Below are 13,055 nucleotides of genomic sequence, written 5' to 3'. Positions count from 1 at the left end.
GGTTAATAATTGAAGTTACAGACGAAATCATTTAAAAAAATAATAATAACCACATGTTTGGGCTCACTTAAAATTACGCAACATATTGTTTTGATTGAACGAAACGATACTAATTATCTATTTACACCTCTGCCTTTTAAGTATTCTTTAAATGATTTATTATTGTGATTCAATAATATTGTGTTTTATCTTTTAGAAAATAATTCTTAATTTAAGAACATAAAATCACTATGGATACATTATTTGGTGTGGCATTAAACCCTTTTTCAACCCCTGTTGGAGAAAAAATTGGTAAAATTATATTTAAAAATTTTTATTTTACCATATTGATTATGACTTAATTATTTACGTATATTTCTTACATATTCAATTATGATGAGTCATCTTAATTAAAATTGTATCTTAATATTTTTTTAAATTATATAAGAATATAAAGATAAATATTATTTCTTATTATACACAAATTTAGAGAAAATTAATAGCCAATTAGTTAAAATTCCAATAAAAAAATTTGAAACAATTAAAATTGTAATATAACTAATTTGGGGTAACATATTGATGGTTCTGACATCAGCTGATTAATCACGTATATTTTTAGATTGATTTTGTAAAAATAAAAAAATTAGTACACTATTTCTTATTTACCTGTTATTTTTAAAGGATTAGCTACAGATGGTGGGTTAGCTTCAGAAAATTGGTCCTTGAATATGGAAATATGTGATATGATTAATGAAACTGAAGATGGCCCGAAAGATGCAGTTAAAGCTATACGTAAAAGGTTGTTACAAAATGCAGGAAAAAATCATAAAATCATAATGTATACTTTAACGGTAATATTTTATTTCAATGTTTTCTATACATTTTTTTTCATAAAAAATATTTTAGGTTTTAGAAACATGTGTTAAAAATTGTGGTAAAAGATTCCATGTTCTTGTTTGTAGTAAAGAATTTACTCAGGAACTAATTAAATTAATTGGTATGCTTATAATAATATAGAAATTTATTTTAAGTGTTAATTATTTTTTAATATTTAAAATATATTGTTACTTAGGACCTAAAAATGATCCTCCTTCTATTGTACAAGAAAAAGTTTTAAGTCTTATTCAAAGTTGGGCTGATGCATTCCGATATCAACCAGACCTTCAAGGAGTTTACCAAGTTTACCGAGATCTAAAACAGAGAGGAATAGAATTTCCTATGACTAATCTTGATACCATGGCCCCTATTCATACACCTCAAAAAGTAAATCCTATTTGAATATACTTATTTTTAATTATTAGTCTAGTCTTGCTTAAAAGTCTAATTATGTAAATATCTGTTGAGTAGAGTTATTCTGAGGAACCAAGAACACCAACATACTTGCATCACATTGAAGAGTCTGATAATCAATCACTTAGACCAGAACAGTTGTATAAATTAAATGCTGATTTAGAATTAGTACGTGGAAATATGACTGTTTTGAATGAAATGCTGACAGAACTAGTACCTGGAAAAGAAGATGTCTCTGATGTCCAATTATTAACTGTAAGTAGTATTGTTAAAGTATTTGAATACTTGTATTGTAAATACAAGTATTTGAATAGTTGTATTATAAATACTTTTTAGTAGTATTTGTATTTGAAATACTAAATACTTTTCATTTTTGATTGCATTACTTTTTGTATTTCATAATTATTGATAAAAACAAGAATATCAATAAATTTTAGTACTCAAAAGTATTTTTAATTTGAACTCGACATTTTTGTTATTGAAGTAGGCATAGATTATGGAAAAACTTTAAGGGAACAGTTTCAATATTTCTGATAATGGGATATTTTTTTTTAGTTAATAACTCTTTAAAAATAGCAATTTTAATGATGTTATTGTTCTATACCCTACTTGTATACTTACTCACATTAAAGTCAAATGAATATAACTTACTCAAGAAAATCTGTTATAGGTTTATATTTTCAATGACTATTTTAATGTTTAAATAATTCAATTATTTCATAAGTATAAACATTATCACACATTTAAGGGAATTTGATAATAAATATTATTTTAAAAAGAAGATAATTGTAATAATATCAAGGTAAACTCCCTCTTTATGTTAGTGATTTTCACCAATTAACTCTAAAAACTTAATAAAAATAAAAGTATTTAAATACATATTCTTAATAGTTTTTGCTTGATGTATTCAAATATATATTTCAAATATATTCTTATCCTTATATTCTTAACACGAATGACTGTGAATAATTATAATGTATTAAGTACTTAAGTAACTTTATTTTTTATTGTTCCTTTAACATAATAAATTTATAACAACACACAAATATAGTTATTTTTAATTATAAACAAATTAACTGTTCAACGATTTATAATTTATCCTTTATACAAATTAATAATAAATAATTAATATTTTTAGTTATTTTAGTTACTTTTACATGATTATTATTTTAAATTATTATTAATTTAAGGATCTATACTCAACATGTAAAGCTATGCAAGAACGAATTGTAGAACTTCTCTCAAAATTATCTGATGGAGAATTAACAGAACAGTTGTTATTGGTTAATGATGATCTAAACAATCTGTTTCTAAGGTTTGTCATACATTTTTTATATTAGTTACATTTTTATTTAATATAGAATAACTATTTTCTACAACTTATACAAAAATTTTAGGTATAGTAGGTATGAAAAAAATAGAGAAGCGGGTTGTTCTAACACAGTTGATAATCCTTTAATTAAAACTACAGATTTAATTCAAGATTTTGTTGACCACCCTATTACTACTGCATCAAATGAATTTTCAAAACTTAGTAAGTATATACTTTGATATTATAAACTAGGTTTTGGCGCGTAAGCCTCTTTGGGCCATCATCATAAGTAGGCCATTGATTCCAGTAGGGGTAACCAGCTATGCCGGGCACGATAAGTGTTTTGCAGAAAAAATATTACATCAGAATCAACGTAACAAAAATATATTAAAAATGTTATTATTAAAATTAGGAAAATTCAAAAAGAGAATATAGTAAAACATATTGGGTATAAGGTTGACGTTTGTTAATAAGGTATTCCCTTTAGGCCTATTCAAAAATTATTTTAGGAGGATATTTAATTTTTATTTACTTTGTTAAACATGTTATAGAATTTTTTTTGCTAAAAATCAAAGTAATGATGAAAAATAAGGACATTAGGTCCTTATTTATTAGAAGTTGCCTAAAAAAATATTGATAGCGCTGGTTCAAGGGACCTTCCTTAAATACACCCCTGGTATACGTAAAAATTATTAATATTCTAATTATAATAATTGTGTTTATATTATAGAATAATTACAAAATTATTCAGCAGGTTATTATATGTGGGACTATATAAAAAATTTAATTTTGATAAAAATATTCGTAATTGCGATTTAATGTTGGACAGCATAGTTGAATATATATATAAAATATAGTACTATGTGCAAATGCATAATAGTGTCCTATTAAAAATACATATTACACCATATAATTAAGGTTCAGAATAAACATATGAGCAGAAATGAGTGCGCATATTAAAACCATACGCGTGGACTTAAAAAAAAAAAAAAAAGCTCGTAAAAATGAACGGATTAAATTGATTTTGTTATCATATCTCAGGAATGTCATTGGGAGGGCCTGATGAAAATTTCAAACCTTAAGTCTTAAAACGATGGCATCAGCGAGCGTTTTTCTCGAAAACGGTCAAAATTTTAAAACGCTTGTGAGCGAGCGGCAAAAATTTTCCCGGAGTCTGGTGACCGAGTAATTTTGTGAAAAAAATAATTTAAAAAATCCGAGCACGCTAAGTATTTTTTCCAGAAAATGTTATTTTCCTTGTTCTATTATATAATAAGATTATCACTTTATAATCAAACATATTTATATTAATTATTTAGTACAAAAATGTAAATACTATATAAAAAATATCTAAAATAGTATTCCTTAGTTTTCATAGTGATTAAAAATACAATTTTTAGTTCATTTTACAAAAAAAATAACATTCACTTTTGAAATAAAGTTTTTATAATTTATAAATTATAAATAAAACTGTATTATTAATAGAGTATTAATATAGGTATTGGCAATGAAACGTCAAAACCAAAATTATCAGCTGATTTACTAACTAGTATTCAATCTGACTTTGATATGTTTGCACAATCACGATCTATTTCATATGAAAACACAAGAACTGGGTAACGTAAACTTTATTTTTGTTGGCTTTCATCTTCATGCATTTGATAGACTTATTTTGTTTAATACTAATAATTACAAAAAAAAACATTTTTTTTAAATGAATGCTTTGAAAAATATATCCAACTATTTACACCTCATTATAATATATGTTGCTTTATTTTTAAGGCTGAATCAATTATAAATTTTAGCTTATATATGAGTTTTATAAAGACCAGTTTTTTTTATCTAATATTACAAAAAAAATGTATATCAATAATATAATTGAATACTCCTACAGATTATTTTTATAACATTTAAAAATTGTTTTAGTTTTCTTGAAATTAAATCAACAAATTATGTATTAATGTATATTTATATTTATTTTTAAAAAATTATTATTATTTAAAAAAAAAACAATTGACAAATTTGTTTTATCTTAGTTGTTTTTTTAATATAAATTGTGATTGGGTCATTCCATGTGAAATCACCTAATGTGTGTGCTGGTATAGTTCAGAAATTTATGAAATTTATATCATAGACTTCTTAAAGGTCATTGACAACAAAAATAATATTTTTTTTTTTTTATTATTGTTTTTTTACCAGATAGTGCATTTTTTATAATTAAAAACATGTAAAAACAGCCTATGTTCTAGAGCCTATAACTTCACATCCAAATAAGCTATCACTGTGGAACTAGCACTGTTTTACTCATATTAAATAGTACTTCAATTTCATTCTTAAGTTTATAAATTTTGAATTTTTTTGAACATCGAAATTTTGATTTAAATTTTGCAATATTTTAATAGCAAAATTTTGAAGGACAAAAAATTTTTTAATTAAAATTTTTTTTTTCTTTTCAGAAACTTTTAGTAATGTTCTTTTAACCCATATCATATTTGAATCGATTTATAATTTTTTTTGTATCGTTTTACGGTCTTGAACATGCAAGGTTTGCTGAAAATAGCCAACTTTATCATCTCATTACACAAAAGTGACTGAACGAATTTTTTTCAAATTTACATAGTACTTTCCTTTAGGCAATTAAAACGTCTGGTGAAAATTTTATGATGGAGAAATAATTTTAACTTAATATTGTCGAAGAATCAACAATATCTATTGATGTAATTAACTTTATGAAGAAAAGTAATAGAGCTTTTCCAAACTTAGCCATTGCTCCTAGGAATTTTTTACGAGTCCCAATAACTTAATATACTACAGAACGCAGAATAAATACAAGAAATTAAAATTGAGTGTTGAAAATTATGTTGTTTATGGATTTTCCATAATACGCAAATTGTAAATTTTGTAAATTCTATAAGTAGCGTTAAAATTATTTCTCCATCATAAAATTTTCACCAGACGTTTTAATTGCCTAAAGGAAAGTACTATGTAAATTTGAAAAAAATCTGTTCAGTCACTTTTGTGTAATGAGATGATAAAGTTGGCTATTTTCAGCAAACCTTGCATGTTCAAGACCGTAAAACGATACAAAAAAAATTATAAATCGATTCAAATATGATATGGGTTAAAAGAACATTACTAAAAGTTTCTGAAAAGAAAAAATAAATTTTAATTAAAAAATTTTTTGTCCTTCAAAATTTTGCTATTAAAATATTGCAAAATTTAAATCAAAATTTCGATGTTCAAAAAAATTCAAAATTTATAAACTTAAGAATGAAATTGAAGTACTATTTAATATGAGTAAAACAGTGCTAGTTCCACAGTGATAGCTTATTTGGATGTGAAGTTATAGGCTCTAGAACATAAGCTGTTTTTAATTATAAAAAATGCTCTATCTGGTAAAAAAACAATAATAAAAAAAAAAAATATTATTTTTGTTGTCAATGACCTTTAAGAAGTCTATGATATAAATTTCATAAATTTCTGAACTATACCAGCACACACATTAGGTGATTTCACATGGAATGACCCATTTATCAAAATTCTGAACATTAAATATTTTAACATACAATTAAAATATTAAAGCCATAAATGCAATTTTTTTATTGGTCTATATATATACAGGATAATTTTTAAGTGAAACTTCTGTACAGATGTCCAAAAAAGAAAAAGATTATCGTACATCATGGTTGGCTGTAATGCTTAGCTATCACAGTTGGATTTTATTGTTTTTTTAGGTATACGGTCAAAATTATATTGTTCTATTGTATGTTTATCAAATAATAAAATTTTGACCGTATACCTAATAAAACAATAGAATCCATTCATTGCCAAAGAGATGGTTGGTGAAAGCCAAACTTGTTGGTTTACCGTGTTGTATGATGATCATATCAAACGGATTCTATTGTTTGATAAACGTATAAGTTCAATAAAAGTATTGATAAATGTGTGTGTTCGATAAACGTTTATGTTCCAGGATTGTTTAATATTAAACTATTTATTTTTAATTAAAATTTTACTTTTAAGTATCAATAATTTATTACTAATACATATAAATTTATAACTTTTTTTTAATTCACTTGATATTAATTTAAAAAATAAACTGCATTTTTGATTTCATATTAAATAATCATATTTTACCTAATCAAACCTACCCCTTGCCTTTAGTGAACAATTAAAAATGTTAGTAACTTCCGAAATACTAGTTCAAAATATTGATCAGTAATTTTTTTAATTAGATAATTTTATATATTGTAAGTTAAATATGTATATTGTTATTAAAAACAATAAAGTTGAAACCCTCACAAGGTATAAGGATGTATTAAAAATAAAAAAATTTAATAATTAATAAATAAAAAAAAAAAATGATACTAAAAAATTAAATAAAGATTTTGTTAACATAATTATTATTTTAAAAGAAATTGAGTGGCTAGTATTAAAAAAATCCTCTGTATATATACATATTTTGGAACCCTCCCAGAAAATATACTAGATACAGTCCTGTTACATAGTTCAAAAAATAACTGGATAAAATTGTTTGAATTAAATTTTTTTTTGTCGATACATTCCTCTGATTCTACACAGTTATAATAATTATGCAGTCATTATATTTTCTATAGTTCACTTTATAAAAATACTTCAAAATTTCAATATAATTTTTATTTTGTAGTTACACTTATATTTATTTTTTAGTAGTAGCAGTTACGATGCTAATTTAAAACCTGATCAAGTAAATAGTCTTGCTTCTCTCACACAAGCTCGATCACAAAATTTAACAACTAAAGATGTAAGTATATTTTTAAATTCTTATTGTTAACTTTGATTAAATTAAAATACCATAAATACAACAATGTTGTACTTTGTCTTAATCACGTTTGTATTATGCAATTATTATGTTTGTAACACTCGTGTGTTGTATGGGCTTTGACTTTAGGATCGTGCTCATGAAGATGTCATCAGGGTAAGAGTATATTGATTATCAAATGAAAGTATTCCCCAATAATATAATTTTAATATTACAAGCTTGATGCACATAGATAAATTTTATATTGCCTTTAACACTATTTATATTCATAACAAAGTTTTGTCAAATTTTTTGTTGATCTTTATGTTATACTTTGTTTTCATTATAACATTTATAATTTTGCATGGTTATTTGTTAATTGTATGGCTTTTAAATGCTCTTTACTTTTTACTGGGGTCCGGACATAAATATTTCCATTAACTATTAAATCTGGCTTCTGAAAATACCTAAAGAGTAAACATGTTAAACTCTCAGTCTTAAAAAAAAAAAATTGATAATAGTTTTAATAAATTTCAAAAAACAATAAAAAATGTGTACTTTTATCAAATTATTCGTTAGTTGTTCACATTTAAACATTATATATATATAATCTCAACCCTTTATATATGATAAATATTTTGTATCCCTTCCTAATCTTTGCTAATGATACTCTTAAAAGTATTAAAATGACCTTGAAGCTACTAAAATTCCATATAAATGCAAAATAAAAAATTCTTCATTACATGATGATCATCATCTAAGATAACTAATAAAAAAATACAATATGTATTGAAATCCGGGCCTCACTTATTAACTAAAAATAACTATTTGAAATACCTTATTTAGTTATAAATTATCTAAAAATAAATTTAAAATATTTATCATACAATATTAAAATATTTCTTTCCAAATACACTAATTATGATAAAATTATATAAGCACTTGCATTGTATGATTTCTGAAAATTAAATTTACAAAATTCTATCATCTAAATAGCAAAAAAAATTTTATTTTATATTTATAAGATCTAATAGTCATTTTATTAAAAAAAATTTTTCTAAAATATTAGTTTTTGAATCTCATATGCTTTTAATTTTTAGAATTTCATTAAATTTAGAAATTGTCGACTAGGTGAAAAACTTTAAAACATCAAACTTATAATTTATTTTTAGTTTATCAAAAAAATATAAAATTAATATATGATTTTAAACATTACTTAGACTTTTTTAAGCTGATTAAGTTTATTAAATATTATTATAAGTGTAGTAAAAAAAAATTTTCACTTTTAAATATTTTGGATGTACTAACTGTTGGTTGGTGGGATATATAAAAAGAAAAATCCTAAAAATCACTTTTAAATACTATCAAGTTTTTTCACAAAGTTGACAATATAATGTAAATTGAAATTTCATAATTTAACAATGAAAATAGTCTCAAAAACTATTAAATTATTTAAAACTAAAATACTTTTAACTATTTAATTTAAGAAGATCATGTAACGTTTTAATTAAAATCTTATTTTATTTTGCAGATGCACAGTGAACAAGATTTTGATGAAATAGCAGCTTGGCTTAATGAAAATGTAAGATTTCTTTGTTTTACTCTAAGAAACATTTTTTTAATTTTTAGTTGTAGTTTTACAATTATAGACAAATTGTTATTTATGTGTGCAAAAATAATTATGAAGAACATAAAAAAAAAATAATATTTGAAACCTACTATTATTTATAGAGAATATTTATTATCAAACAAACACCATAGTATTTTAATTTTACCAGAAATTATCAAAACATTAACAATTTTTTTTTTTTTAGTCTGTATACATCTTGATCTAAGATTTTTTCATTGAGTAAAGATAAAGTTTGAGTTATATTATTTATGCAATGATTTTTTTTTTATTTAACAGCCTGGAGCATCTGTACGACCTAGTGGAGAAATTGAAGAGTCATTATCAAGTAGTGAATTTGAAAGGTTTTTGGCTGAAAGAGCAGCTGCTGCTGAAAACTTATCATCAAATTCTAATACAACTGATCCTAGACATAGCAAAGAAAAACAAAAGGACCCTATGTTTGCTTTATAAAAATGGTTTTCTATTGTTTATTTAAGCTTATTTAATTGAAGTTAATTAAAATTAATATTTTAGTTTGGTGTATATATAATAGTATCATTGTTGATTATTTCTAAAGCTAGATACAATATTGGCCACTTCTTTTAATGGTGACTTGAGCAGATTTGTTTAATATTAAAAAAATGAAGTTTTTATCAAAATTAAATTGTAAGTAATTTTGTGATGTGCAATATCTTGTACTTTTTAGTGAATGATTTTAAAATAATGGAAAAAAAAATTATTGAAATTCCTAGAAACCTCTAAAATGTATTATAAAATGTAAATATTAAGAATGACTTAATTTTTAAATAAAAACATTCCATTATATATTATTAATATTTTTTCTTTTTTGATAAAATTATTATTATATATATATATTCTTAATTATTACATCAACTTGCATCACATTTATTTAACAATATTATTCAATTCAGCAGAAAACTATATTAAAACATATTTTAGTACTAAATTCAATCCTTTTATATTTATATTAATTTTTTTATAATACTGGTTTTGAAAACTTAATAGTCTGTAATTTATATATTTACTCTATTTGTTATGTGTTTTTAATTGTTGTTTTAACATAGAATTATATTTATGATTTATTATTACTAATGAATATTATCAACATTATACATATGGTTTTATCTTATTCAAAAACTAGAATGCACTTATAACGCCTTGCAATGTCAGTTATTTTGATGACAAGCTATTATACTATTTTATGATAAATATTAATCCACTAAAACTTAAAACTACTGCTACATTGAATTGTTTTAGTTGAAATATTTTTAACATTTGTAGTTGATTGTATCCTCTCTAATTTATTGAAAGTTTATTGTATTATTGTGATAAAATTTTCAAATTGAAACAAATTAATCTGTTATTTTATTAATATTGTTTTTCAATTGATAATATCATAAATTAACTTTTTTAAATAAATTAAAGATATATTAGTTTGTATTATACATTGTTAAATAAAAAATGTTATTCCTCATGAATTATATAATGCTTTCAATTAAAAAAAAAAATTTTTTATTTTATTACATTTTGTTTTTAATTTTGATGAAAAGATATTAATTACCTTAGGCGTTATTTTGTCTGTGGTTACAAATACTTAGTTTCTAGTAGACCAATATTGTTCAATGATACATTAGAAGATCAAAAATTATAACATTTTGAGGTTATTACCACCATAATTTGATAAAATCTCCTGTTTTCCTAATTGAGAAATCATTAAAGAAATTACAATTGTCATTTTGTCAAAAAGTTATAATTATAATTGCCCATTGATTGGGTAATTTCAATATTTTTTTTATTTTGTCTTAAATTTGCATAATACGTGTAGTATAGCTTGTACTATAATAAAGAACAATTATACAGGTTTAGTAATGAAATAGGTCAGTTGTTACAAACAATGAATATAATAGAAACCGTTTCCTTACTAAACGCGTATACATTATTTTAATATTTAACTGATCAGTTTTATATCCTTCTATTTCCCGATCCTAACATGTTACAGATGGTATTGACCCTTTTTCACATGTTAGAGAGTTAAAGATGATTCTTGGCTTGGCCAATGATGGACGAGACGGGTATTATGGCCGCTTGCACCATAGACCAAAAATCACAAGAAAAATCTCGTTGGAACCCCGAGGACGAACACGGCACCCCATGCGCCAAAATATACGTTTCTATCCACTAGGCCAGGTCAACCACCACTTATATATTATTTTAATATTTTTATTAATTTAATACAAATATCGATGTTTTCTATAATTTATCAATGTTTATAAATTTACATTGAATTTTTTCAAGTTTCCGTTATTGTTAGCATAGATGATTTAAAAATTACGAAAAAAATAACACCCTTAACTTTTAGAATTTGTCCTTGCTCATTATCGCGTGCTTAGATATAAGTGTATACAATTTGGGAATTTCACTGAACATACTTATATTTTCGGGTGTCCAGATTTTTAAAACTGATCGGTATTTTATTTTCTAAATAAAAATTACAATTTAACACGAAGCATTGTAATCTATGTAATTTTAATTATCTCCATGATCTAGAGCTTAATGTCAACCTAAATTATAGTCTAAAAGAAATTGAAGATGAGAAAAATTCGTTTTCAAATTTTGGAATTTGAATAATAATATGACCATAGAGTAATATTAATATATAGTATAGTAATATACTTCAGTGTATTAGTACTTTAACAATAATATCAATATGGAATAATTATGGATATTACATGTAGAGTAATACAACAATAATACTGTACGAGAGACTTATTAAAAATATATCCGATAAGCATATAAGAATACTATTCGATAAAGATAAGTATATTAATATTTTCTTAAAACGTTCCTAACATCTTATTCGTGATCGTCAATATAGTAAATTGTTACTCACATTTATAACTAAGAAATTTTCTTCGAGGGAACATACAATTACTATCTGCTTTTCTATTCTATTACTATTCTTCACGTTATTAAATTTAAATTTATACCTCTGTTATTTTTTCATTATTGTTTTTTTTTAATTATTTATTTTCTTAATTATAATATTTTTTATACATTTTAAAGGCAGTTTTATAAAACTATGTATGCTGTAAAAACTCCAAGTAAATATATGTCAGCAAAAACTAGAAGAGGTAAATTAATACTTTTACATTTTTTAATATTACATTGTATAAATTCTTAAAATTAATTTAATAAATATTTTTTTCATTAAGGAGTTCGTCATAGTTTTGATAGATTAGATTCATTCCGTGAGAATCTGAAAAAAGGCAATGGAACTGAAGAAGAAGAACTACCTTTGTAAGTAAATTGAACTACATCTTACTAATCCAAATATTAACATTTTTCTATTAAACATTTTTTAGGCCTGAACCAAAACCAGTTTTCCACTCTAATAGTCACAGGAAATCATTTCACAAGAATCATTCCTCTCTACCTGATGTATTGAGTCCTCAGCATGAAAAACTCATTCAATATATTAATGATTGTAAGTTTTTTTTTCTAAGTAATAATTCAACAAAATTTATTTTTGACAAAGAAGTACATTAAATTTTATGATTATATAAATTAATATACTTTTAAGATAATTATAAAATTATTTCAATTTCCTTTCCATAAGAATAAAGTTATATGAAGCAAAATTGTTCTATTTTAGCATGCAGTGGTAGTAAATTAAATTAAGTGGAGTATAATCAAAGTATGAAACTGATAAACTCTATCTTCATTGAAAATTTGAATGGACTTTAAATTTTAGTCAGATAAAAAATAGATTAGATAACTAATAACTTCCAAAAAGGTTGTTTTTTAATGTATAAATATAATTACTGCACTAATGAAAGTTGATCCAGACTCTAATTGTTTAGTATAGTAAATAATGTAATAATTGTTAATTGATAACATTTGTCTTTGTCAAGCTTAACAAATATTTAGATTGTTTGATCTGAATTTAATATATGTATAGTAAATATGCTTTATATTCTTAATTTATTATATACGTCTATTTTTTAGCTTCGATGCAAAGCGGAGAAGGTATTAATTTTACTATGATGTGTTTTTTTTTTTTTTTT

General features: G+C 23.4%; 2 protein-coding genes across 2 annotated transcripts in view; both read left to right on the top strand.

Moving 5' to 3' along the window:
• Nucleotides 1–89: 89 nt before the first annotated feature.
• On the top strand, nucleotides 90–10,434 carry LOC126907745 (TOM1-like protein 2). The gene is made up of 12 exons (XM_050689326.1): nucleotides 90–291; nucleotides 661–830; nucleotides 886–976; nucleotides 1,052–1,242; nucleotides 1,327–1,524; nucleotides 2,460–2,584; nucleotides 2,667–2,803; nucleotides 4,080–4,197; nucleotides 7,271–7,364; nucleotides 7,512–7,538; nucleotides 8,893–8,943; nucleotides 9,268–10,434. The coding sequence occupies exons 1-12, from the start codon at nucleotides 231–233 to the stop codon at nucleotides 9,439–9,441; spliced, it is 1,437 nt and encodes a 478-aa protein (XP_050545283.1). The 5' UTR covers nucleotides 90–230; the 3' UTR covers nucleotides 9,442–10,434.
• Nucleotides 10,435–11,897: 1,463 nt separating this feature from the next.
• Nucleotides 11,898–13,055, top strand: part of LOC126907760 (uncharacterized) — a 4,828-nt gene continuing 3,670 nt past the window's right edge. The window contains exons 1-3 of the mRNA XM_050689350.1: nucleotides 11,898–12,122; nucleotides 12,204–12,288; nucleotides 12,354–12,475. Of these exons, the coding sequence (XP_050545307.1) occupies nucleotides 12,071–12,122; nucleotides 12,204–12,288; nucleotides 12,354–12,475 (259 nt within the window). The 5' untranslated portion in view covers nucleotides 11,898–12,070. The remainder of the gene's footprint in view (nucleotides 12,123–12,203; nucleotides 12,289–12,353; nucleotides 12,476–13,055) is intronic.

The sequence above is a fragment of the Daktulosphaira vitifoliae genome, unplaced genomic scaffold (assembly GCF_025091365.1).
Source record: "Daktulosphaira vitifoliae isolate Bord-2020 unplaced genomic scaffold, ASM2509136v1 Scaffold_5, whole genome shotgun sequence".
In the NCBI taxonomy this organism is placed as follows: Eukaryota; Metazoa; Arthropoda; class Insecta; order Hemiptera; family Phylloxeridae; genus Daktulosphaira; species Daktulosphaira vitifoliae.
This window is presented reverse-complemented; position numbering and strand designations above follow the sequence as displayed.